Raw genomic sequence first — 27,160 nt, forward strand, 5'->3', positions numbered from 1 at the left:
TGTAACCAAGACTGAATCGGTTATTCCGACCCCCTCGTGTTATGACACTCAAGGAAGTAGCTCCTGGTATCAATAACCAGCAACTCTTGAATGTCACGAATGATACACCCCGCTTCTTTCCTTTCCGATTGCAACTGAACTTACCAACATCGCAATCGGTTATTCCGACCCCCTCGTGTTATGACACTCAAGGAAGTAGCTCCTGGTATCTATAACCAGCAACTCTTGAACGTCACGAATGATACACCCCGCTTCTTTCCTTTCCGATTGCAACTGAACTTACCAACATCGCAATCGGTTATTTCGACCCCCTCGTGTTATGACACTCAAGAAGCTAAGTAGCTCCTGGTATCTATAACCAGAAACTCTTGAACGTTACGAATGATACACCCCGCTTCTTTCCTTTCCGATTGCAACTGAACTTACCAACATCGCAATCGGTTATTCCGACCCCCTCGTGTTATGACACTCAAGGAAGTAGCTCCTGGTATCTATAACCAGAAACTCTTGAACGTTACGAATGATACACCCCGCTTCTTTCCTTTCCGATTGCAACTGAACTTACCAACATCGCAATCGGTTGCTGAAGAAACAGAAAATACCCACAATCGCCACTCAGCGTTATCGGCAAGAATACGATACAATGCAATGGGTGCACTGCCCAAGCCCGGCTTGTTTCAGGGCACTTACAGATATTAGGAAACACGTCAGTATCATCATCAAGATCTATCAGGTCACAAGTTCGTTTTTAAAGTTAGTCCATGTGTCTCTATCAAACGTATATTGTCCATGAAGCATTCATAAAAAGTTATTGGATCCAATGTCATTTTTGATGATGTTTGAAGTCACTCGTTTAGTGTCACTATGTCCACGGAAAAAGATTGTAAGTTATCCATAGTCCACGCAGATGAAAAGGTCCGCTAGAGTTCTTCTGTCCTTGGAATACTATACATGGTGGCCAAAAATTATTTTCCCTTGCACAAAAGGATTCTATTGTGTATCCATTTTGTGAGGGGAAAATAATTCTGGGCCACCCTGTAGCGTCTATCAGTCCACGTTCTGTTATTGATTGTGACAGACTTTTCTAACATCTCAATTCATTGATAAAAAGAGATAACAGATCTTAAAAGAGGGATATTAGGCCCTCCACAGGTGTAACAGTGTTAGTTAGGCCTATCCTTGGATAGAATGTCCCTGGATCACACACTTAGTCGCTTTTGGTCTCAAAGGTATAAAAAGTTATGAGTCTATAGAATCATACCCGTCACGATACAATATGGATGGATACTACTTCCAGGGGAAACATATACACAAGAGTAACACTTTTGAGTGTTACCGTTTCATAGGATAGATAGGCTCACACGTTTTTCAGTGTTCCCACTATTGAAAAGTCATTGTCTCTATAGCAGTCCTATGTATGGAAACACTGAAATGTGGGGAATAACCATCGATGGGCAATTGCCTGCCCCATAATGTGACTACCAATGCACCCAATAAGGGCGGGACACATACACGGACACTATACATCAATCAACGCAAATCATGTACATACACGATGATGAAGCAATGTAAACAAATGAAACGTTCAGGGGCCATGTGCAATTCACAATTTTGTATAACTCCCCTGAAGGTGAGCCAACAACCTTGCAAATATATGTACATGGCTGCAACCCAAGTACGGACACTATACATCAATCAACGCAAATCATGTACATACACGATGATGAAGCAATGTTGACAAATGAAACGTTCAGGGGCCATGTGCAATTCACAATTTTGTATAACTCCCCTGAAGGTGAGCTAACAACCTTGCAAATATATGTACATGGCTGCAACCCAAGTACGGACACTATACATCAATCAACGCAAATCATGTACATACACGATGATGAAGCAAACGTTCAGGGGCCATGTGCAATTCACAATTTTGTATGACTCCCCTGAAGGTGAGCTAACAACCTTGCAAATATATGCACGTGGCTGCAACCCAAGTACGGACACTATACATCAATCAACGCAAATCATGTACATGTATATACACGATGATGAAGCAATGTTAACAAATGAAACGTTCAGGGGCCATGTGCAATTCACAATTTTGTATAACTCCCCTGAAGGTGAGCTAACAACCTTGCAAATATATGTACATGGCTGCAACCCAAGTACGGACACTATACATCAATCAACGCAAATCATGTACATGTATATACACGATGATGAAGCAAACGTTCAGGGGCCATGTGCAATTCACAATTTTGTATAACTCCCCTGAAGGTGAGCTAACAACCTTGCAAATATATGCACGTGGCTGCAACCCAAGTACGTTTTTAGTGAAATGAAATCGATACATAGATGTAATCGAGAAATTTGGAAATTTGGAAATATAATAGCAAACCTATCCGGCGTGTGACGTTTTTGAGTATTTCCGATCTTGAGTGTTTCCTCTGTCGTTGTTTTGAAATTAGAAGATAAATTGACTCGTTTTTTCCTGTGGCTCCAGCCAGAATAGAACAATGTATCAAGAAGCACGGCAGACTGAACTCCTCCATGCGATACCTACGGGGTCCGCCCATACCACTGAAGAAATACGTGTCATATCGCGCGCTTCACTTTACAATGCACCTCAATCAAATTTGACCTAATTCCGCCGTATGCAATGTACACTATCTCTATGCGGTTAATAAAACAGCATATGGTGAACCCGTTTTTCGATCACACAGACCACACTTTCCATGGCCACTGCGGTGTTAATATGATCTGGATTTAAAAATAACTTCACAGGGTTTGCCCTTTTAATCTACTCTAGACACTCCGTAAGTTTTAACGCAAAGGATATCGTGGTTTTTGAATGAGACACATAAACGTTACACTTGCCGAGATATCAGACCACCGATGGTCAGTGGCCTCATGCTAACTTGTTACCACTGTGTGTACAGCGATGCTATTTATGAGTGAGTCATAGCCGATCAACTTCAGCTTGAAATAGATTGTATAGTACAAATGCATGCGGTGGTATCAATGCCAATACCATACGGATACACGAGGCCAAGCTGTGGACAAAATTCCCAACGCCCAAACCGAGATTCGGTGAAGTAATCGCGCTGGTGATTGACGTGTTTGTCACACGTCTAAACTTACCTTAGGATTTCTGAGATTATAACGACGAGGCCGTCACAAGGCCATGCAGACCCATTGAAAACCAGCACAAAAGCCGAGAGAAAATGAACTGATTTTAAAACTCAAACCTTCACCGCAAAGAACAAAAATTATTCAAACGCAATTTTAATTCGCCGGCAACCCATGAGTTCCTCTCACTTTCGTGTCGGTTTCTGATTTAATGTGATCTCACCCAGGCGTTCTAGTTGTGACTTTGTTCTCCAAAGGCTAATGCAGGATGAATGGGCGTATGCAAACATAACTTCGAAATATCTCTTCGGGTATCACGATAATAAACATATTTTGGTATTTACAACGGGTTGTCAGCAAATCACCCCAGATCGATGCCCGCATCCTCATTTCCATCGCCATCCAATGCTGAGAGCTAAATATCAAAAGATCTCAAATTACGTATTGACAGAAACAAGTCTTTTTGACAGACAATGATAGACGCCATCAGCTGCCTGTCTAGGGTCGCAAAATTGATGGAGATTCCCTCTGCCGGTCTGGTCGCCAAATTTGATTGAGTATCAACGATGTTCATATCGATATTGGATATCTATTGACCTATTTCCCGCAAAGATGTCGTCACTAGATACTGGCTTAGTGTGGACATTGGCACAGTTTTCTGGCCTTTACACAGTGTAATTTAATAACGTTTGTTATATGAACTTATCATTCATAAATGATGTCACGCAAAAAATGATCACAAAATGATGATCTCCCGGCCCGTATTGATGGCCATGGCTTTACAATACCATATACGATAATCCGTCGGAATACAATAGGGCCGGACACTTCCTGTGGGGCATTTCTACTTATACAGGCCCGGCATCACTTATTGTTTCGTGTGTTACCCCTTTTTAAATCTTATTGAAATTTGACAGCACCTGCTTTTTAATATACTAATAGCAGGATTGAAGAAATACCCTCATCTAATAAAGATCCGTTGGCTTAGTGGTCGTGTGTTGGATTTCTGGTCGTCTGATGCCGAGTTCGCTTCCCAATTGAACCCGAATCTTCTTTTCTTTTTCGTTTTTTTCTATTTAGACACAATGATGTGTGACAAATCACTGGGAAGGTTGATTTTTACATATGAAGTGATATATGTCATGACCTCATGATCTTGACCCGCGACCCCAGCGCCGTCTGCTTCCTGTGTTTCAAGCACGTCCGTAGATACGAGTCAAAAGATGTCATATCCTCAAAATTATGCATCAACTTGGCTCATGATCTCTAATATTGTCCTAATAAACTGTTTAATTGATTACGCTGTAAAGTATGTTGACATGGGAAGCCACATTTATCAAGAACGAAGTTAACGTTGACCTATCCTGTCCGAGTCCTATGGACACAGGTGTAGGCCCGGCTGCACAGGGAACCGTTCCTGATTGCGGACACATACAACCAGTTGTTTCACAAAGATGCTTTCATCAGAGTTAAAGCACATCTCCACTATAGCACTAGTCCAGGACTGCATTATCAGCTTGTCGCTGTTTAAACAGGTTTCGTTTCGATGATGGTATTCGAGGAAACCCACGTTGTCGGAATTGCCGGGCATGCGCGATACCGATGTCACATACTCATGTTTGTTCAATAATGAAAAAGACATCAAGGACGGAACTGGAAGGACTAACGGTAAGCGTTCCTCGGTTGTCTCTGGTTGATTTTAGATATTCATTTTGGCACCCCTGGAGTGATCCAGTGGATACCAGTGAAAGATGGCAGCAAATTGCTAGGCCTATGTTTGTGTTATTGCGCTATCAGCGTACTAAGTATCCGACAGCTACTGTATATGAAGCCTTCTCAAGGTTTGGTGTACTAATTACAATGAAGGTTCACCTCCTTATGCATCTTCCATTTTACCCATTTTCTCGAAATATTTTTTCCTTCCTCCTTTAAATAGTATAACGTTCTGCTGTTTTTCCCGTTCGGCCCTTTTCAGCTCTTTTCAATAATTCATCGCCCGTTACCCCTAATAATCCCGTTGCAATATGATTCGCCCTCATCCCCAACCGCACGAGTCCTCAAGCCACATATTTCATCTTTTTATGATACATGAAATGAAGTTCATGTTAGCTTCATTTATAATAGTACAACAATGTAGCATGAGTTTTCAATATCAGTACACCCCCCCCCCCCCCCCCCGATATATGTGACCCTGTACATCAAATGAGAAGTATATCAATGGACAGGAAGCTCCACTGGCCAACATTCGCGCCAGCCGCTAACAAACAACGACCTCGATCCGACAGCACACCCATACACTCAGAGTACATCAGGACAGTCCCGCTATCGAGGTTTGTTCGCTATCAATGCCGCTGAGGTCACGATGTCCAACGGTCTTTTAAAACGCGAACAATAATGAAAATATTCAATAAAGATATAGGCCAGATTCGGGGAAACCCAGATACTGTGAAATCACCAACGATATCAATAAAGGTTATATTTGATGACTTGCAAATATTTCGATTTTTGCAATGTGCACATGCACCTCCCAACGTTGCCGTTATCTCCCGGGACATCGCCGTTCAAGTTACACTCTCGAGCTGTCTGCCCTATACGAACTGTGGAGTTTCCCGCCGTGCTATTTTTAGCCCATGCAAAACGTGTTTTGACGAAAATACGGTATAGGCCTATAACGAGGAAGTGAGGCCTCGGATCGTGTCGTATGTTAATAAGCCTACTTTATCGAACATGACGCATTCATAGGACACACTTCATGACATCAACAAGGAAGACCCGTAACTTTTCAAGAACGATTCTCACGAGTTTGTTGTCATTTTGTCCTGGACGGTTGTGCTAAGTGTGTGACCAAAGGCACCAGTGGCAATTTGCAGAACGGACTTTGAGAAGCTGTAGAGTGACACAGTTTATTACATAACCCAGAGTCGGTAAGTTGGCGTCGACGCATCGTTTGACATAATTGCTTTGCCGTCAATTTCTTCTTTTTTCAATTTTGCTATTCAACATCCAATTTTTTTTCTACTTGGTCCTTGCACTTGCAATATATACGCCTGGGTCTAGTTGCTCAATTAGAGATAGCGGTAACGTTGTTGTTTCGTCCTAATACGGCTATTGTAAATCAAATTTACCAATTAATAAGTAAATTTGATTTACTATAGCAGCTTTAATTGAGCTAACGCAGACCTTTTTTTCTCACACCAATTGAGCAACTGGGTCCCGGGCGTTTTTTTGCGAAGGGTGTATCAGCCATCGAGTTATTCCTTGCTCCATGTGAGCCTAGTAATTCTTCTGTACTTGTAAGATAAACAAATGGTCTAAAATGTGCATCAATGGTATCAGGAATCAATCCAAATGTTACTGTTTAGTCACTTTCAATACTATATACGGGGTCCTGATAGATGTACAGCTTTATTCCTTGACATGGTTCAAGGTATATCTTGCGAGACAAATTAAAAAATCTGTTTTGCAAATATCAAGATATGCATGGACGTGTTTTGGGTTAGCGCCATTTTGTATTCTTTCGAGTTATCTGGACTGAATTTTTAAAAGACGTTGCTTTTATTGAAATCCTCGTCTAGCTTCTTAATGGAAATCTCCAGATGATTTAAAAAAACAACAATGATTGATGCTAGTGTTGTCTGATCAAATGGTTTTTGTCGTAGTTCCTTTTACATGACATGAACCATTTAACCGGATGGTCCTGCCCCTGACATGTAGCCTCCTTTTGCAACTCCAAATTATATGAGGCGAAACAAATCAAATCTAATTTAAGTAAACCGCACGTGTTCGTCCTGGAATGGTTAAGGCTGTTAGCCATCATTTCTAAATATACCTCATACCAGGAATGCATAAAGACAGCATACATTGATACATTTTTGCTCATTAATGCATTCAATAGATCAATTACTTAACTGCAATGGCAATAACGGTCTAGAGCTAAAAATGTTCTGGTTGATGCTGATGACCCCTCAACCGAATATTTTTACGATATATACCGGTTTCTTTTTCACAAATTCCTCTGACCTTAGACAAACCATCCCAAGCCCACGCAATGTTGTAGGTGTGTGGGAAGGCCAGCATCAATATTCCCGCGATTATACGACTTTGGCGCCAGATTAACTTATGTATATACAGGGAATGATTTTAAGAGAAGTAATAACACGACCGCATGCCTATATAATATTCTCAGTTTGAAAGAGTTAAATCTGCGAGTGAGCTCCGAACATTGTCACCAACAGGATGCTGGGATCATGTTGCCTGGCTTTCCTTTGGCAGAGTGCTATCATGATCACATTGTCTTCCTCAGGCCATGCAGGTCAAGTGCCAACAGCTAATTAGTTCGAAGAAATCGGTCTTAATTTGCTGCGATTGGTAATCACGACTTATGAGGAAAAGTGAGGTTTCGTATGTATTGGGGCTTTTTGCCAAATGAAGATATTTCTAGATGATGTTTTTTTATTAACGAGTTGGGCTTAATTAGTGTTTCATGCCTTGTCTCTTGTTTGTCCATGTCTGGTATAGTAAGTATCCCGTCCATGACTTAAGTGTCAGAGTAGACCTATCAGATCGACAAATGATCTTAATGAAGTCATTGGTAAGAGTAAGCACAAAGTTATAACTTGCCAAATTGATCCCCTATATCACCAAAAACGGTTTAATAAACGCTAAACGAAAGATAGTTCACTCAAAATCAAATGAAAGGCAGTCTTGCTAATGTGGTATCAAAAACTACCTTCTCAACAACGACCTGAGCAGTCCCTGGCTTTTGATAAAACCGAAACAACAAACACACAAACTTCACGCAACGATCGTCTTTGAAACCCTCAAATTACGACTGACTTTTAATTTTTTACTGTTATCAACAACAAGCCATTTCTCTTCAAACGATATGAATATACTTCAGATGTTACTGAATGGAACGCGAAGAAAGAACCTGTCATTGCCAGGTAAGGAATGTCTGGCTTGAAGGTGGAGTCAATTTATAGACTTGTCAACACTTGTGGCTCCGTTCTATTCATGCCCCAACCTGGTTTGATAAACCACTGAGGCCGGTATTCTCTCAGAAGCAAGGACGCTATGTTTGATAGTGTAAGAAGTAGGCTGATTAGACCCTCGAAGACAGGTTGTAATATTTTCTAGCTCCTCGTATCCTTCCACATCCACCGTACAGGAACAGTTCCCCAGCCCACAGAGAATCATGTCTGATCTAAGTGTATTTATGGCAGGCCTTCCATCTTACTGGGCAGCCTGCCCCGGATAATACATGTGAGCATCAAAAGACAAGCAACCAAAATGTGCGCTCATTGGTAAATCTTCTGTAAAGATGATAACATATGTCCATTTGGAAACATGTTAATTTGGACAATATGACATCATGACATGTTGACGTATTGACGTAAAATAACATTGTTACCCTGTTATCTATTCGGGCATAAGTTTCTACTTCTTCACTATCCACGGGACGAACTGGCGGTGCATTTTTGCAGACAAAATATGACTATCAGTTGGGCTGGTGTATCAATCTTCATGTGACTGTGTGACTGACAAACACTGAAATACACAGACTCCATCGTTACTCAAAATCTGATATGACTCAAAATCGTGTGTTACACACTCTAAGCTCCTCTGTTATTACACAAAACTACTCGTGTGACACACTCTACTTAGATGTAATAAAACAAGTAACAGCTTCCACGACACCGAAATGTAAACATACTAAAACAGTCGGTGTCATCACTGGTCGTCGTCATGTCTTCATGATCCGTCCACGCATTGCTGCCTGCGACATGTCTTGTGATGATGCACGCTTTAGAGATATCATGCGTACCCATGGCAGTACACAATTCAAATAACAATGACTATCCATTAACATTTTAAAAAGTACTATAGGAATGTTCAATGTGTTTACGTGTTGTTGGTTTCGTTTCGAAAGGACATAAAACCGTAAATCACATTTTATTGTCGGTCGACTTTGTCCATTATCATGGATTTAAAAAAAAAATATTTAAGATATGTGAAGAGGTTTCATGTCACGACACTTCATGTGCAGAGTTATATATCAGAGGTTTGCAAGATATGTGATTGATTATTGGTGGGGTGACATGATTTAATGGATCAATTAAACATAACGGCGCATCTTGAAAACATCAATGGCGTAGCATTGTATATGTAGCCCCGCCATGGCGTCATTGTCCTTCACCATGGGATCCTTTAGCAGTCGTCTTGGCTCATTGGGAAGACATGCCCGAGCCAGCCCCAGTCTCATTGCACTTGACAGGCAAGTTCTTCTGTCTTGGCCCGATCTCGGTGGTCCTTGTTTGAGACTCTATCCGGCCAGAAGATTCTTCAGAAACGCCGGGCATTTATGTTTTTTAGATTCTCAAAACAACTGTGAGGGTTTTCATTTTGTTGAAAAACCTGTGTGCGGCATAAAATTGTGTTACTGAAAGAGCTCAAAAACCTGTATCTCTGAGAATGTAGTACTAAGCGATTTGGTTCAGTTGCTCGGCAAGGGTGGCTGGAAGGGTTTTGAATCACAAGTGAAGAAAGACAGGTCCCAGGCCTGTTTTTTTATCAGATCATGTCATGCGTCGCTCTTGTCACCAGAAGCGGGAAGTCCGGAGCGTGCGGGTATTTCTGTCTTCGTGACTTCCCTGTTAGCTCTGCACTTGATCACGCCCTCACGACTGGGTTTGTAGACCGATTTTCACATTTGTCATGTTTCTCACGAAGCAAAAGCACAATATGGTTTATCAATTAAGTATAGATTATGATAACTGAGCAAATTCTACTGCAAGAAGCTGCCACCACTTCTGACTGGACTGAAACGTAATAGTTGTGGACATAACTATGCAATATGTTGCCCATTGATATTCAGACTGCTTAATCACCCCAGGAATAAATTCTGTCCACCATCGTGTATATTTCAATAGCTCTCTCCTCACGAGGTCTCTTGGCCGGGCCTGACCCTACGGCATCTCTAACACACGCCTCAAGATCATCAATGCTACTTCGAGTTGCACCCGGCGCCATCGGGAGAATCATGTTCTTATAATTAGAAATTCAATCATGAACTTAACTACCGGGTACATTTTTCTTCCCTTTTCTCATTTCAGAATTCGTCTTTTATAGAGGATCTCCCGGGCCTTACCGCGACCTTTGACCCCTGACGTCACCTTTTCAAATCTGATCTCGCGAGATATCGCCAACTCAATATGGTTTTCACACAAAACATGCAACCAGCTTGGAGCGACCACGACCTCTTACAATTCCAATACACCAAAGCTCTGGAGAAGTTGTGTCAGACGCCGACGGATTCTACCTGCCCCTCCCCTCCATCTTCCTCCCGGAGCCCCATAGATGACGTCATGCTTGCCCAGGGGTACCCAATGCAGCCATACTATCTACCAACTTCACCTCAAATTGATACGCAACAGGTCGTCTACGCACAGTTAGTTCAAACGCCATACGGAGTTGAATACGTCCCGGTTGTTATGTCGCCGACGACGCAGCAACTGCCTTCGCCAGATCTATTGAATCCTCCACCAAACATGCTGGCCCAGGTACCCCAATCCGTATACCCAGCCCCTAACCTTAGCACGCTACCCCAGGGCTTCAACACCGTGACGACCCCCAGCCTGAGCACCATCACCACATCAAGCCTTAGCACGGGTAGCGGCAGCGGAAGTGAGGACACCTCGGATGATGAAGGGGCGGCAGTCTCAGTCACACAAATGTAAGTTACACTGTTTAAGAATCTTGCTCCAGAGCCTCCCTCCATGACGCTACTTCGAAAGCGTATTCCCTTGTGTTGAACAAGTTTTCATATTTGAAACAGTTAGTGTCACCAACCTCTTAACTGCGGGAAATGGAATATCGTTCATACCCTTTCGTCTAACAACGTCAGTGCGTCTCAAAGTGGAGTGATAAGAAGATATCGGTAACATACCACGCGCACGGTTTTGACTGCAACAATCACAACTCTTCTTGCAGTCACGAGTGGTGAAATCAGCTTGCTTCTAGTCGATGTCACATCGTAAAAGCTTGGGCAGCAATAATTTTGCGGCCGGTGGACACTTTCAACAGCTCTCTATCGGCAATTACATGTAGTAACGACACCTTCTTCACGACTGAACTTTTATTGCATCATTTTCGCTTGAAAATTTTGAGTTTCAAGGTTTACAGTGGGACCACTTTGTCCGTAGTGCCTTCATTGATAAACCCGTACCGAACATATCGAGATATGTCAAAAGACTTGAAAATTCACGAACTTAAAGTTTCAGATCTATATCGACAAGAATGAAAACTTTCAAAATCAATATCGTTCAGACAATGTCGTGCATTTTATTTCTATATTCGCAACAACTTAGTTTGGGCTTGATTCGGATGTTCAGACATCTGTCTGAGATCATTGTGATAATGTGACACTTCTTCGTAAAAAGCCTTATGAATAATACTCTTTTCTTCATCATAATTATCTCCATTTTGTTACAAGAGTAAAACAAACATAGTTCGATTCATAATCATAATAATTATTGTGTTTCACGAAAACAACCTGATCAGTATAAAATCAACATCCTCTAATTTCGGATTCACTAAAGAATAAGTTCATGTGAGGGCAGGAATGACAATGATTTGTATACTTATTTTGATGTTGCTATTTTGACAACCTATATAATGTTGTTATACATTTTATAGCGTATAGTATATGTTTTGTTGTTTATACGTATCTACATTGAAGATGTCTTGTCCATAGCTTTTAATATTGTTTATAAGTCTCTACGTATATTGAAACTGTCTTGTCCATAGGTGGACCCTGAGCGACACTCCCATTGAAATAGTCCTACTTCTTTGAAGCCAATTGTCCAGGAGTTTCTAGCCGTAGACCTATGTTTTGCACTGTAGTTCCACAATCAAATCCGCCATGTCGTGCGGAGTGCCACTGAAGGCAGGGTATCATGAGTATTCTCCCTCTGTCTGCAAGTCAAGAGGAGGTCTCTTGCATTTCTTCACACGTCATATTATGGGATTTCATGCCAAACAGTAAATGGTCGCGCTCATTCGAGCTCCACACGAATCACTACGGTATCCTATCAAAGACAAAACTATTTTATTCGTAATAGATATCGTTCATGCATAACTAATTTTGGTTGTCGTATTCGCAGTTGATCTGGCAAATGGAAGGGGTGATGGGTTATTGCATGATACGCTGTTACCCCTGATGCCTGCCTGAACAACTGCAAGAGTACTGACCACGATTTGTTACGCATGAGCGACATCGCGTACGAATTCATGTCTTTGATTGGAGACCGTGCCATGTCGACGTAATACAATGACATAACTAAACTAAACTGAACCTTGTATGAATTCGTGAACTGAAACATGACGACATGATTATAACAATACATAATAACGAGGCCTCATGAGTAATAATTTGAACAGGGATGTGCATATTACAACTCCTTGATATGACCAAAGGAAGTTTTTATAAAACGGGTGGCTTATTTTTTAGGACCATTTAGATGATGGTCAAACCCCAGCCCCTGGATGTGGCCCAGGTCTATAGTTGAGGTGACTTAACTTGTTTAAGTTCCTCTGGTGGCAGTAATTAGCTGATGTGGGTCAATTTTGGTCAGAGTTGATTGCGCTTTTCAATAACACATCATGATATTTGTCAACCTTTTATGTTAACTGGGAAACTACCTTACGGGATAAAGAGGTTTTATTCAATTCGATTTGAAAGCTTTCATTCATTCGCCTGAGTGGATAAATTCCTAAGCCTAGTTTTGAAAGGGGGTTATGATCTATGACCCATTGAAGTCCAGCCTTGCGTGAAGGAAGCATTGGTGGCGGTGTATGGCTGATTCATTCATTTCATTGGCCAGTTTTATAAAGTGTTTGACCAATCATATATCCAGATTTGGGAATTTTGGGGCAAGTACTTGGTACTTGTATAATTGCACAGAAAAGTAGTCTCAGGATTGTCCCAAAAAAGCTAAGAGCATTTTTTTTTCGAACACAACTGGAGCTTTAGTTCACTGATGTACCATCACATGTAGAACTGCTATTATATTGTATCGTCCCTTATTTAATGCACTCATAAGCTTCAGAGTATCTGAATGGCCCACCTCTGAACTCCAGATATCTTTTTATCGTATCAAATGATGAGGCACATCGTCGTTTTATTCATGAATGAGTTAGCCCTGGACGTAAGGTGTTCAGGTGGCGACCCCCCCCCCCCCCCCGCCGTGGAAGAAAGAAAATACTTCACGGCACTAATGTCTTAACGTGGCATCCCTCTAATAGAATATAGCCAAGAATACTCTGGAGACCTAAACTTTAGGCTTCCGTCTGAATCATTGATTATTCATACCCCCTCCACAAATCATCCCTTTTTAATGAGAGAAGAGGTTGCGGAGCAATCTGAGTTCATCACACTAGTACGAAATTGTCAAATATGCCAAATATTTCATCCCAGTAGTCATTTGATGGAAAATCAACTTCTTGCGCATTGGACCATCTTTGGCCCACTGCGCATTACATCGGTCGTCTGATGGTTTTCTCTTTGTTTACGTTACTGAATGAAGAAGCAATGGGACGGTCTTTCTCAAGGTTTCCGTAGAAACGGGTCTTTTGGTGTGATTTAGCCAAAAAAACATGGATAACTTTAGAATGATAAACAATGCAGATGTGTTGATTATCGTGCATTGCATTCGGTTGGAAAAAGACATGTTTAGTGTAGTTTGAACTTGCCGCGAGTCACGGGCGGGCAGACGAAATTTGGAATGGAGCGAGTTTGGACTTGATGTGGCAGGAATAAAGATGGATTAAAGAACTTTTTGCCAACTTTGGAACACTGCTTCCATTTTACAAAATGAACATAACGTGCAGATGCCGTTATTGCATGTGTCATGATGCTCTCATCAGTTTCAGGTATGTTGTCTTTCAATTTGCCGGTTTTGGAACGAGAAATGTGAAGATTCTTCTGAGCGATTATTTAGCGTTGGCAATCCTTCTGCACACTCGTTTAAAATATTTTTTATAGCTGAAGATCAATATTCCTAAATAAATCCGGCAAGCTTCTATGGAACCTAAACATTCATGCAAAATTTCATTATTTCAGGGGGCCCAAAACACATTCTTTATATTAAGTTATTCCTTGCATTTCTCTAGCCGAACACATGACTTGTTTGTTGTCAAATTCTTTATTCTGAAGAGTATTCTATTAGTTTTTCAAATAAAAACAAAATATGTCAATTCAGCAAAGCTTCAAATGGGAGACATTTTGTCGTGAGGGGAATAAAGCTGATGTTGAGCTATTTTAGCTGATTTTGCTGAACGCTTTTGCTGAAAATAAAACAAAATGGCGTCCGCCATGTCTGCGTCTACAACCAGGATAAGTTTATGATCTAGGCCAAGAAAGAAAAACAAGTGCGTTGATTGTTCCAACAGAATCAAAGTGTCACTTCTACTCCTATCAAAGCGCTTGAATGTTGATTCTTGTGTTCTTTCATTAAAAAAAATAAAAAACGACCTTCCCAGGACTCGAACCTGGAATCTTCTGATCCGTAGTCAGACGCGTTATCCATTGCGCCAGAAGGCCTCTTGATATCTAGTGGCTATTTGAAATAATTTTGAATAAGTGAGTCAGTCAAAACAGTTGGCCTGGCTCTTCGGGTCAACATCATCATGGCGTAGCAGGCTTCTCTACCAAACATACCACCCGAAACATGATTTTACGGCCATAAGTAACAGCGACAAGTACTCTGGTGGTGTTGCACCACTTCGCTACCAAAAAATCCGCCTACCATGATAGTAAAGACTTTACCTTGTCCATCCAAACTTACCTGACACAATACAATGATTTCACTGCGGTCGTTAGTAACAACTGCGGTTTGCCCCACCATCGTTCTCACTTGCTTAGTTTTTCTTGAGGAAAGTACATGTATACTCGAAACAGACCAAGTCTATTTTCAACCAATTTTTAAACATTTAAAAAGTGTTTGAATGTTGATTCTTGTGTTCTTTCATTAAAAAATAAGTCTATTTTCAACCAATTTTTAAACATTTAAAAAGTGTTTGAATGTTCATTCTTGTGTTCTTTCATTAAAAAATAAAAAACGACCTCCCCAGGACTCGAACCTGGAATCTTCTGATCCGTAGTCAGACGCGTTATCCATTGCGCCAGAAGGCCTCTTGATATCTTCGGGCTATTTGAAATAAATTCAAATTAGTGAGTCAGTCAAAACAGTTGGCCTGGGCTCTTCGGGTCAACATCATCATGGCGTAGCAAGCTTCTCTACCAAACATACCACCCGAAACATGATTTTACGGCCATAAGTAACAGCGACAAGTACTCTGGTGGTGTTGCACCACTTCGCTACCAAAAAATCCGCCTACCATGATAGTAAAGACTTTACCTTGGCCATCCAAACTTACCTGACACAATACAATGATTTCACTGCGGTCGTTAGTAACAACTGCGGTTTGCCCCACCATCGTTCTCACTTGCTTAGTTTTTCTTGAGGAAAGTACATGTATACTCGAAACTGAACAAGTCTATTTTCAACCAATTTTTAAACATGGTCATGCTTCTTAAATTGAAGATGTTTTAAAGTGAAAACGATGAAAGATTCCCATGAGTTTTTACTCTTTTTTATGCCCAGTCAATATGATTTGTAATCTTAAAATTGGACTTCTCGTTTTTTGATAGCAGTATTTAGTAAAACAAAGAATGGCGCGCGTATTTGATTTACGATTATGACCAATAGGGTTGCGTAGGTTTATTTACTTCCCTAACCATCCTTCCCCAATGTTATCGTATCGTTGTTGTTTCGTATCGTAATTCGAAGCAGAACTTGTCCCTGGAAACCCACCAGGACGTGATTACCTGACAATGATGACACTGTAATGCTTGAAGCAACTAGTATTACCACAGCAGACGAGGTAAACGTAAAACAATGTCACCTATATTCAGATTGGTCCAAACGCGGATTCATAATCCGGAAATTCACTTCTAGCGAATCCGATATTTTTATAAAAATGGATACTAATTTTTCGGAATACCCAAATTGTCAAATTGAGTATTCCGTGGTCGTTTCTGACGTCATTGGCTGGAGTCTTAAGGCATCTGGTTGTGGGTGTTATGGTCATTTAGTTCGGGTACAGCATCAGGGAAGGATTGCACCTCAAGGATGTATCACCAGAGGAGGAATGTGCAGCATTGTAGCTGCTGTGTGCATCGTCAGGGGCAGCAACCACCGAGGTACGTTGGATGCGAAATTTACCTTGTATGACAGAAGGTTATTGAGGCACATGTGCTGTGCCATCCCTAGATTCAGGCTATTTTCACTCTTACTCCACTAAGAAGTGATGCGTTAGGGTATTTTATACAAAAAGCCTGATATTTAAGAATGGAGCAGTGCTAATAGGTTCTTATCAAACTTAAAGAGATCCAGTCATAGTGCAAGAGCTTTATTTAGACTTGCTGATCGCAATGACATAGCTCAACTGCACTTACTTTGACAATACCTAGTCTAATGTCGCTCACTGTCTAGATTGATGTTACCTTGATGCTCGTCCACATTACCAAGCTCTTGGAAACTGTGTGGAACGAGGGACAAAAGCTCGGGGAAACTGCTAAGATTTATCAATGGCAGATCCTTTTTTTCTTAACAGGAAAATGTTTGACAAGAAAATGACCCTTTGATTATTATAAGTTTAATAACAGAAAAAAGGTTCATGTACTGCATTCATCACAACAGCCGAGAAGACGGAAAACCCCATTCAATTTTTGCGCCTACGTCATCAGATTTTTGACCAATCTCAGCGAAGCAAATCGTCAGTCAACTTTGAAAAACTTCTGGATCAATTGTGTTTCTCATTACATTCAAATGCATGGCCAATGCAATTGTCTTGTTGTTTCTCTTCCTTCTGTGGGTTTCCCCTACTCTCTTGAAGCTAAATATAAATTCAAAATCGCTCTTACAGATTACCACGTACACATCGAACAACTGGGTCATAATCGGTCTTCGGGGAAATGTTTTCATCAAGAATAAAATTGAACTTAGTGGTTGCAGATCGCCAGATAAATTACGTGGTCGCAGTCAAATTCATGTTTACGTTTTCAAGGTAACTTCTCAATGACTTTTTGATTCTTGTTTTGTTATGACTCATCCACTTGGTAGTCGGTTTACCGGTCGTCTTCTGTCGTCATATTACACACGAATACAAAAAATGTCAATGACCCGAATTCTGATCTATTTGGGTACTAATCAATCAATTTCCAAGAACTCTATCTCCGTTGACCGCTGTCCCTGTCTGAGTCAGGTACGACCCCAGGAGTACTAGGTTATCAAAAATCAATTAAATCAAGTTGTGTGGACTTTGAACGTTGAAGGTGTTATTGCAAGAATGTGGTACCACTTTATTTTGGTAAATGTGTTCTGGGTCATTTTGGTACCTTTGGCCAGAACGATATGCAAACACTTTACCAATAGCGATGGACATCATGCTACCTAAGCCATCCAAACTATCAAACATGTCCAAGAGGACACACATTCGCGAAGAATCCAAGACAGCAAGACCATGCCTTCCGAGTTATCCGATATATCCCTACTAGATATTTTTCTTCCATAGCGTTTTAGGATGGAAAAAGTCTGACTCGGTCATTTCAAAAAGTCTCGCGCATTTCCTCCGCCCCACCAATGGACCATCGCGTCCACCTCTACATCCGACAGAGAAGGGGAAGACACTGACATACGTTCCAACTCTAAATCTAGGCGCACTGGTATGAACTTCACCCACACAATCTCACTATGCCGTTCCTTTTTCTCTTTCAGGATGGAAATTGTCTGGCACGGCCATTTCAGACAACTCTTCGCTCAATTCGCCGCCCACTCATGGACCCTCGCTCCAACCTTCACGCAACCCACGGGAAAATGGCGGACATTCCAGGACAGTGCAAAAGTCCGATTTGTGTGCTCGGTAGGTAATTTTGATGCTATTGATAACGAGGTGGAGATGGTGTCTTAATCTTTTAAATTTACACCACAAAAAAAAGAAATACAGGAAAACCTAGTGAAAAAATTATCGCAAATGGCAAAAAATTTACGACCTTCCCAGGACTCGAACCTGGAATCTTCTGATCCGTAGTCAGACGCGTTATCCATTGCGCCAGAAGGCCAGTTGTGTACAGGCGCCGAATATTACAGTAATTACAGTATTCACTTATTTACTTCAGGTTGTATTACGTTCTAATTTCCCCTTCTTTCATCATTGCAGGAGTGTGCCAAGGGTTGGACCTCGATGAAGGGCAGGGTCGTCTTCTGGTACTACCTGGACCTGACTACGGGACAAGGCAATGTCATGTTCAAACTCTACGGCCAGCAGTGCAAGACATGTAAGAGCGGAAAGTACGAGCACGCCATGTGGTACCCGGAGGAGGTGGTCAAGGTAGGTACTCGCTTCGGATACGCACCCTCTGTGGATGAAATTGACGTAGGCCTCACATGGGCTAGAAATCTATTGTGTATTGACAACTAACCACTGCTGCCTCTCAGGGATGTACCGCATTACACCAGTTATTTTTCTCGGCCAGAAACGGAATGAATATGATGCTGCTACCCCCAATTAGGAAAGAACAATTATTTTCCGTCATTAAAGCACGTCACTTAGGTAATCGAAAGCATACGTGTCTAAACGTGGGTGAAGGTTTTTGATTTGAAGTCTCAAAACACGTTAGTGCCTCCGGTCTCTGCAGCAGTGACATTTCCTTATTATATGGTCTTCCATCTTCAGGTCATCCAAAACATCTACAGCCGCGTGGGTCAGGTCTACTACGCCTTCGAGAAACCAGCCCTGCGCAAGGAGAGGAGGAACGGGAAACCTGCCACCATGCACGACAAGGAGCTATGCCAGGCCTGCGAGCAGGGAGTCTGCAGAGAGAAGTAGTGAACAAGGAGAGGAAGGTCTAATGTGTTTAAAACGTCAGATGTTCACGAAAGAGCGTTATATGCAAAACTAGTTCTCGCTAGAGGGCGTTGTAAAGAAAAGCTGGCGGGTGATTTTGTCTAGGTCACTAACTACTTCTGTTAGTAATAATTATGTTCTCATCGAGATTTGGTTTTGAACTGTGAGAAAACAATATCAAAGGCATGATTAAAACAGTCTCCTGCCTAATTACACGTAGTGCTAATTACGCCACCTAGTGGCAAAGCAGAAGTTGGCTAGACTTACATTCGAACTTGCGGCAGGTGTGTATCAGGGAAATGAAGTACCACGTTTTCCTATATTTCAAAGCTGTCGATTCACTGAGACTTATGGTCAACATTATAACTGTCACATATTCTATACAAATTCGACACTGATAGGCTATCTGTTTGTTGATTCTAAGCAATTTTACAAAATCGTTCTATTTTGCTCTAATCTAATTTTATACGATAAATGTTCAGCTCAAAACCATGACGGCCGAGCATTTCATTTTATATTTTTTAAACTATACGGCTGGCCGTATGAGAGAATGTACATGTAGCTTGCTTTAAATTGAATTCAAAATTCACTGTGTTAAAAACACGTCTGCAGAAATGACATCGAACGCAAATAAATCTCATCCCCAAATACACATGTTTCATCCAAATTCACAAAAATAGCATTCGGGTATTGAAATTCATCAATTTGGTGACTTCAGTTTTGTTCAAAATCACCACTCTTGTGTATGTCAATATAGTTCTTGGTGACCTCGTCATTAGTTCATTGTATCATGCATTATATTTTTCTATACCATATATTCATGTTGTAAATAGGCCCATTACTAATCAAGTTAATGCAGCTACGATCTCACTAGTTCAGAGTTTAAAAAATGAAATATGAATCAAGATTCATGTTTTTTGGTTGACTGCCATAAATTCTAAGACTACAGTCTGAGTGGTGAGAAACACAAAAGGTATATCCACGAATATGGTCTCCTTTAACTATATTGGGCCATTTTGGACGCCATCTTTGATTCTATGTCACGAGGCCGAAAGCTAACTTGAACTATGGTTCACCATTTTACTTGCATTTAGTTTTGATAGAAGAAGCGCTGTATAACAGTACTTGCAGTATTTCAAAAGGGACCATGAAGCAATTTGGAATGAATACAAGTATATCCCCGGTGTAAAAAAGTATTAAGTATAATTTTCTCTATATTAAAATAAGAGGAGTCACGTTTTATTTAATGTGTGTTTAATATGCAAATGTATAGTTTATAGTATTAGTTTATATAGCTATTGACCGAAATATGTGTTACATATATTTATAACAAGTTTATGCCGATGTAAAAGTTTAAAGTGTCAGGTTAGAGAGGCCCGGGGACAAAGGATGATAATCTGCCCTGTCAATTTCCGAGGCATTGATGGTCATGGTCTCTATATAATCATATATGTATACCTTAATCTACGCTATTTCCTGGGTAACATTTTAGATTGTTGCTCCTTGTTGTAAATTGAAGGGAGACTAGCAATTTTCACCAATTTGCTAACAGGCGCCTCTACTCGCTCAAAATACGCTTGCATCCATACACACTGCATGAGATAAATAAGTTGTATCACCAAGTCAAACCCGTAGCCCAGTTTCTTTACTGCGAGTGGGCTTAGTTGCCGAAACCGCTAATTTGACCCCTTCCTCCTGCTGATTATAGTCTCACTTTCAAACAACAACAATTAAGCTTTGGCATTTTAGACAAAATAATTTTTATGAATATTATTTGGTTGGGGTATGGTAGCTACAGGCAATTATTATAGGTAACTGTAAATAACATATTTTATGAAAATGTATTTTCTCAGATAAGCGCATTAACTTTACTGCTGAAAAAACTATAATCAAATGAGAAATGAGACGACATGCATGTCTAACGTGCCCAATAAATCGTTTCGTCAGATCTTGAGCCTTCATCTTGTTTCTTGGAGTCGTCTGTGTTCCCTTTGAACCGAAGAAATCAAGGCATTCTGCCATGATCTTGAAAAATACGCTGGCTTGAAAGTTAGAATATAGCAATGAACATTGGCGAAAAAAAACCCATCCAGGCTCGGGCTGGGAGCACTACATCAATGCTCTTTCACCGGTTGCAGAGGGCTGTGTATCATCACCATAATTCAGTGACAAGAGGCCAGGCAAGTATATCTGAAAACCACCAAACCTACCGACATCAGTGAATGTAGGTTGAGATGACTGTGTGGATGATACTCGTACACGTGGATGAAACCAGTCCTACAGACGTAGGATGATGTCGCCTATACCTTTCTGTGATCTCAACAACTCGACCACGCATAATCGTAATGACGAACGGTAATAGACGAATAGTTTCTGATAGAAATGGCTCATAAACACCTTCGGCAAAACAACCATAAGTGTCTTGACAAATAGAGGAAATCGACCACTGGATGACAAGGTATTTAGCTACTAACGGTTGATCACCAAAGGATCCGGAAGGCAGGTAATAACGACGTTTAGTTTTCATTCGTTAATACCAATGGCTCCACAACTCACAACAAAATCACTTTAATGCAAGAATTTCTTGCCTGGCCTGGCTTGACTGGTACCATTCCGTGTCGTCAGTCGTCACAGCCACAATCGGTGAGAAAGACAAGCCATTCAGACGTTTAGTTGTCACCTCTCAATTCAGATGGCTCCACAACAACGACCACGTGCTTGGGATTTGCTAGGAGAATGAGTGAAAATTGTCAGAAGGTCTGCCATGCAATATTCGATGTACATATACTATCATAATCAGTCATGTGATGCTTATCATACCCTCATGGTTTCATGCCGCCATCAAATCTTCGGTGCATTTTGGTCTTTATTGACAATCGATACTACACACAACAATAACTTGAATTGAACAAATGTCTGTCGTGTGTCAAAATGGTTTATTGAAATTTCTGATGTCACCAACAGTGGCCTTCTGGCGCAATGGATAACGCGTCTGACTACGGATCAGAAGATTCCAGGTTCGAGTCCTGGGAAGGTCGGTCTTTTTCTTTTTTTAAATTGAAATCCGAATGCAAGCACTTTGAAAGATGAGGAAGATGCATCATTCTATTAACGACGACGAGTAGTGTTGATAATTTGTAATGATAATGATCGAAGTAGTCAATGTTATATAAAATGTAAAGCATTTTTTCTGATGCAGCGGTTTTCATAATAGCTGTGTTATTGAGGCTGTTGTGCATGCAATAATTTGGCTGGTTACAACGGAGTCACCACGAATCACAGCAAGGAAAATATTTTGAACCATGTCTTTTATACTGTACTAAAATAGGCCACAACTCACACTGATAGAAGCATTTTTGCAAAAAGATATTCTCAAGACTCTCCCTTACAAAACAGTCCTCAACTTGTAAGCGTCCTCTTTCTTCTTCCGTCCTTTTAAGATGGCTGGAAAAAACACACCAATCAGCAATAACAACAATATGACCCCAGCTGCGATCCCGGCCACGACCTTGACCTCTGGGCCCCTCACAGGGCAATCAAAGTCATCAGGGGTCAAGGTGGAAAGTTCCTTCATTGTTCCTCCCACAATGCACTTCATATCGTCTGCTCTCACAAGATAGTCTGCTCGGCGAAGCCAATCTTGAAGCCATTTGGAACTACAGTTACAAACCAACGCATTTTTCAATAGATTAAATTCCGTGACATTACTGAGAAATTTGGTGACATTTTTGGTAATTCGTTCTATTTTGTTGTCTTGTAACTGAATTCTATTGACGTTCACTGAAAGTAGTTTGACAACATCATCTGTTATGTTTTCTATTTGATTCCGCGCCAAATATAGTTCTGTGACATTGTACAAATAGGTGCGCGGAGGAATCTGAGTGATTTGGTTATCCTCGAAATGTAGCTCGAGGAGGCCTTCTGGCATCTCTTCTGGTAACGTTGTCAGGTTCTTCCCATGGCACTTGACCAGTGTGACGTCATTGTTCAAACGATCATGACACTCGCATGGCTCTGGACAGTTTGACCCAGTAAATTGACACTCGAATTCGTCTTCCTTGATGTGCTCCAGGGGGCGCCCCTTTAAATGAGGTGGCTTGGTACAGCGCCATTTTTGCTCACCAAAACTCAACCAGGAATATGACCCATACTCATCGTCTTTTCGATGCTTTTTGATGAATTTATACCAAGGGTACACGGCACAGTCACAGTTCAGGGGATTATTCGTCAAATCAATCGTGAAATATGACAGTAACCACTCCAAAGATTTGCTCTCCGGGGAGTTCAAATCTTTTATGTCGATATTGTCAATAAAGTTATCTGCTAACGAAAGGATAACTCTGCTTCCTGGGAGACGAAACAAGACTGCTCGATGGTCGCTTTGATTGGTCGATCTACTCATAACGTCATTCGTGACGTCACGTTGCAAGCCTTTTAATAGGCTCATAAAATCACGTGATGTGATCCCGTTTTTCGAAAGGTCGATCTTCGAAGCGAAAGGAAATAGGATAATGTACGATGTCAGTGTTTTCAAACGGTTATTCTGCAAGTCGAGTTGAATGAGAAGATTCGCCCTCGTATCTGGCAAAGCTCCTTGTTCAATGGAATCAATCAAGTTGTCGTTGAGGCACAATTTCTTCAACTTTTTCAATGTAGTGAACGTTCCTGATTTGATGTCTGTCAGACGATTGTAGGACAGATCTAGCTCCTCCAAACTGATAAGGTCAGAAAATGCATCTTTGGCCAATCGGCTGATTCGGTTTTTCGCTATTGCCAGTTTTCGTAGTCGTGTTTTGCCCCGGAACACCTTGCTTCCGATATCCATAATGTTGTTATTGGTCAGGTTGATGTGTATGAAACCGGGGTGGCCTTGAAGAGCGTGGTCTGGCAAGCGTGAGATGCGGTTATTCTGCAACAGAAGGATCTGCAATCCGTACGCACTTTCAAATGGGTTCGGAGGTTCATTACCGAAGTCTACCACCGTATTCCTCAAGGCTAGTTTGTCCAAAACCCCTTCGAATTTCACAGGCAACGCTTGCTGCGGAGTCAAAAACTCGAGAGTAAAGAATCGACGATATAGGTTTGGTGGGATTTCAGCGCCTTGAGTGTATTCATAGGTCCCATATTCCGTCCTTGACATTGAATGCGGGAGGAACATGTTCTTTTTGCACCAAGGGAATTGTGGGAATGATTCAAAGCTTCCGGTATTGCGCAATATGTTCATGGATTGAAGGAAGGGCATGGTCCTTGGCAATGATGCGATATCTTTCGATGTTAAATTCATGTCATGGAGAACCAATTCAGCCATTTCGGGCCAGATATTTTCAGAGATTATACTCGGGAGATTGACGATCTTGAGCACTCCTTTACCTGGCTCAAAACAGTGGAGATAGGTACCATTAGCACCACAAGGCTTCGGGTTTTGGATTTCTAGCTTCCCTAAAGTATGTAGTCCTGATATCATGGGCAACGTTTGCTTCGCTCGATTGAACCCAGGTATTGGAGGAAATATGTGGTTTGTTGGTATCACAGCTGCTTTCGAGTCATTCAAGTTCAGGTCGTTGGTTACGTAGAGCGGCTGGAAGAGCGTCAACCCGCGCAAACCAACTGCCTTCCCAAAAGTCGCGATTGCAGACCATGCCACCGCGCAATGACGCAACTCAAGCAAAGAAATAGTCCTCATTTTTACTCCACTAGGATTAACAATCACAAGTTCGGCCGGGAAAAGACACTTTACGATAACTGCTGCCGTTGCCACGAAATCCTGAGGCGTGTCCTTGGTGATGTCACGAACGTCAAGCACACATTGTGCTACTTTATCCAAGGCAGTGATTCCCTGAGTCTCGCATACATAAAGGTAGTTCTTCAGTGGGTGGTCCCCAACTAGGAAGAAACTGATGTCTATGTAGTGCCTTTTAAGTTCGCAGTGTAACTTGCAAGTGTTGTGCGTCTGCGCTGTTGGTTCGAGATTACCTCTCACACTGCCGGCTCCGAGGGTATGGAGGCAGATGAAAGCGAGGGCGACGGCCACGCCGCCTGGCGACATCATCTGCATCATTTAGTACCGCGGATATAGTATGTCTGAAACGAATTGCGTATAGTTAGTGCCTTGTTAGGAGAATGTCCCGGCCTGTATTGTTGATGGATAGCTTGGTACTGGCATGACTCGGCTGGTTCCCTTAACTCACCAGGCATGCCAGGCTACCTAATTGGCCTGGTGCGATTTAAGGAAACCAGCAAAATATCTGTATGAATCAAGCGTTGTTAAGAACTTAACGGATGCAGTCACCCGACAAAAATGATATTGGGTATTGGGTCTCTGCAGAGAAGTGGGGCAGGACACATGATTAAAGAAATTCGAGCTTTGGATCTGGTTACATACTTGGTTCAGAATGATGACTTTGATTACGATATTCATCATCTGCATGCAAGCCTCCTAGATCAGTATACATGAAGTTTGAGGCCGTCGCAATTAAGATGGTTTCATCATGATACAGAGAGTATTTGTATGTTTATAATTTTCATAATTAGCCTACATTTTGATGAAAAATCTACTTAGTGAGTGCATAGACCCGACAATTTCACGAGCTCATGACATTTAGGAAAAAGTGGGTTACGCTTCCTGTCACCAACTAGGCACAATGACTGTTAGGAAGGACTCGTATCCGATGTAATGGTTTTAAGGATCGCCATGTCCCCGTGTCCCCAGTGACAGAATCAGTCGTGTCTTCAGTGGCAAAAGTAAACGAACGCGCAAGAAAGAGAGTATGTCTGTTTCGGTTAGTGCAGAAGCGATCGAAAACCACTTGCTACTGTAATGGAAATTGACTTTTGGGGTTGGTCAGCACGAGAGGGACTCGGTCAAAACGGTGCAGTGAGAGAGGCGAACCAGAGCAACAGACATGGTCACTATATTTGTATGTAGCGACCACGCGTAAACGTAAGAGTAAGACACTAAAAGTGCAGATGTAAGTGTAAGAGTAAGGTACAAGTAGTCAAGTACAAGTGAAAGTGTAGTTGTAAGTATAAGTGCAAGAACATGCAAGTACGTGTAAGTGCAAGTACATGTAAAAGCGAAATAATGTTAAAACTCACCAAAACAAGCAGAAAAGGCGCGACGTTGCTCAACTGTCCTCCCCGGTGCTCACTCAACAACCATTTTGTCCTGAACAGACGGTCGTGATCTGCTCATCAACGACATCCTAATGGGCCATATCTGGGTGAAGCCTATTAACGTAAACGTTTAACTATCTACAACTGATCATTACACCTTCCTGTGTATTGATAAATATCATTTGTATCTCCGGCAACAAAACGTGAGCGGAAAAAGCATTAAAGCAGGCGTTCGATTTATTTATTAACCCTTTTCCGAAAGATCTGGAGATTAAATGAAATGAAAAACAAAGAACTAGATGGTAACGGAAATAAACGAAACTTGGTTGACCTCAATATATTGATACTGACGTCGTCAGTGATGTCCAAATTGCATTTACTCAAGTCCAATTCACTATTTCAATCCCATGCCCTCGCTTTGCACCCCCCATAGAATGTGTTCAGGCACTTTCGTTAGGGTACAGTAATGCACAACAAACTTCATCTTCTAAACATTGTTTTCTGATATATGCGGCAGTCGCACCACACCATTTTCTTCCTTCTTCTTCGGAGAGCTATCAGGACGGAACAAAATGGCACTGAAAGTGAGCTTGAACTCTTTGCTGACGATGTAATAGATGAAAAAATGTACGAAAGCGTTCCACTCGAAAAACATGTTGGATACAACTTTTGTGGGAAGTAGACTAGATTTCAATGGGATGGCGCCAGTGTCTGGTCTGTGTTGCTCACTTGATATCGTTCTCAGCACGAAGAATATCAAAGCAGGGATGCTACAGATGATGTGCATGAAAGTAATCGTGATTAGGGTCATAGTTGCTCCTGAACCTTTTTCTGGCTCTTGGCCGAAATTTGACATTCTGCGGCGCTGTTCATAAGCGTAATGCAATGCTGTTTTAACGCGATGGGTGATAATGAAGCTAAGGACGACCGGTAAAATTAAGTTGACACTGCTGTC

The 27,160-nt window shown here is 41.5% G+C and overlaps 3 protein-coding genes and 4 non-coding genes across 8 annotated transcripts in view; 2 read left to right on the plus strand and 5 right to left on the minus strand.

Moving 5' to 3' along the window:
- Positions 1-2,537, minus strand: part of LOC135497004 (zinc finger protein 385B-like) — a 112,454-nt gene extending 109,917 nt beyond the window's left edge. Inside the window, exon 1 of the mRNA XM_064786628.1 lies at positions 2,396-2,537. The gene's annotated coding sequence lies outside the window, so the exon portion shown is untranslated. The remainder of the gene's footprint in view (positions 1-2,395) is intronic.
- Positions 2,538-4,660: 2,123 nt separating this feature from the next.
- LOC135496755 (uncharacterized) lies at positions 4,661-21,040 on the plus strand. 2 transcript variants are annotated; one of them, XM_064786240.1, is made up of 5 exons: positions 4,661-4,794; positions 10,239-10,858; positions 17,964-18,108; positions 18,406-18,576; positions 18,922-21,040. In XM_064786240.1, the coding sequence occupies exons 2-5, from the start codon at positions 10,338-10,340 to the stop codon at positions 19,072-19,074; spliced, it is 990 nt and encodes a 329-aa protein (XP_064642310.1). In that variant the 5' UTR covers positions 4,661-4,794; positions 10,239-10,337; the 3' UTR covers positions 19,075-21,040. The 2 variants fall into 2 exon arrangements, with proteins under 2 accessions (XP_064642310.1, XP_064642309.1); XM_064786239.1 differs by lacking the exon at positions 4,661-4,794 and adding an exon at positions 5,693-6,050.
- On the minus strand, positions 14,653-14,725 carry Trnar-acg (transfer RNA arginine (anticodon ACG)). The gene has a single exon. It is a non-coding gene; the product is annotated as a tRNA-Arg (tRNA).
- Positions 15,244-15,316, minus strand: Trnar-acg (transfer RNA arginine (anticodon ACG)). Its single transcript has one exon. It is a non-coding gene; the product is annotated as a tRNA-Arg (tRNA).
- On the minus strand, positions 18,235-18,307 carry Trnar-acg (transfer RNA arginine (anticodon ACG)). Its single transcript has one exon. It is a non-coding gene; the product is annotated as a tRNA-Arg (tRNA).
- Positions 21,041-22,023: 983 nt separating the features above from the next.
- LOC135496997 (protein toll-like) lies at positions 22,024-26,282 on the minus strand. Its single transcript, XM_064786615.1, has 2 exons — positions 26,188-26,282; positions 22,024-25,173 (listed from the first exon to the last, which is right to left on the minus strand). The coding sequence occupies exon 2, from the start codon at positions 25,148-25,150 to the stop codon at positions 22,478-22,480; it is 2,673 nt and encodes an 890-aa protein (XP_064642685.1). The 5' UTR covers positions 25,151-25,173; positions 26,188-26,282; the 3' UTR covers positions 22,024-22,477.
- Positions 22,058-22,130, plus strand: Trnar-acg (transfer RNA arginine (anticodon ACG)). Its single transcript has one exon. It is a non-coding gene; the product is annotated as a tRNA-Arg (tRNA).
- Positions 26,283-27,160: the final 878 nt, after the last annotated feature.

The sequence above is a fragment of the Lineus longissimus genome, chromosome 12, assembly GCF_910592395.1.
Source record: "Lineus longissimus chromosome 12, tnLinLong1.2, whole genome shotgun sequence".
NCBI lineage: Eukaryota > Metazoa > Nemertea > Pilidiophora > Heteronemertea > Lineidae > Lineus > Lineus longissimus.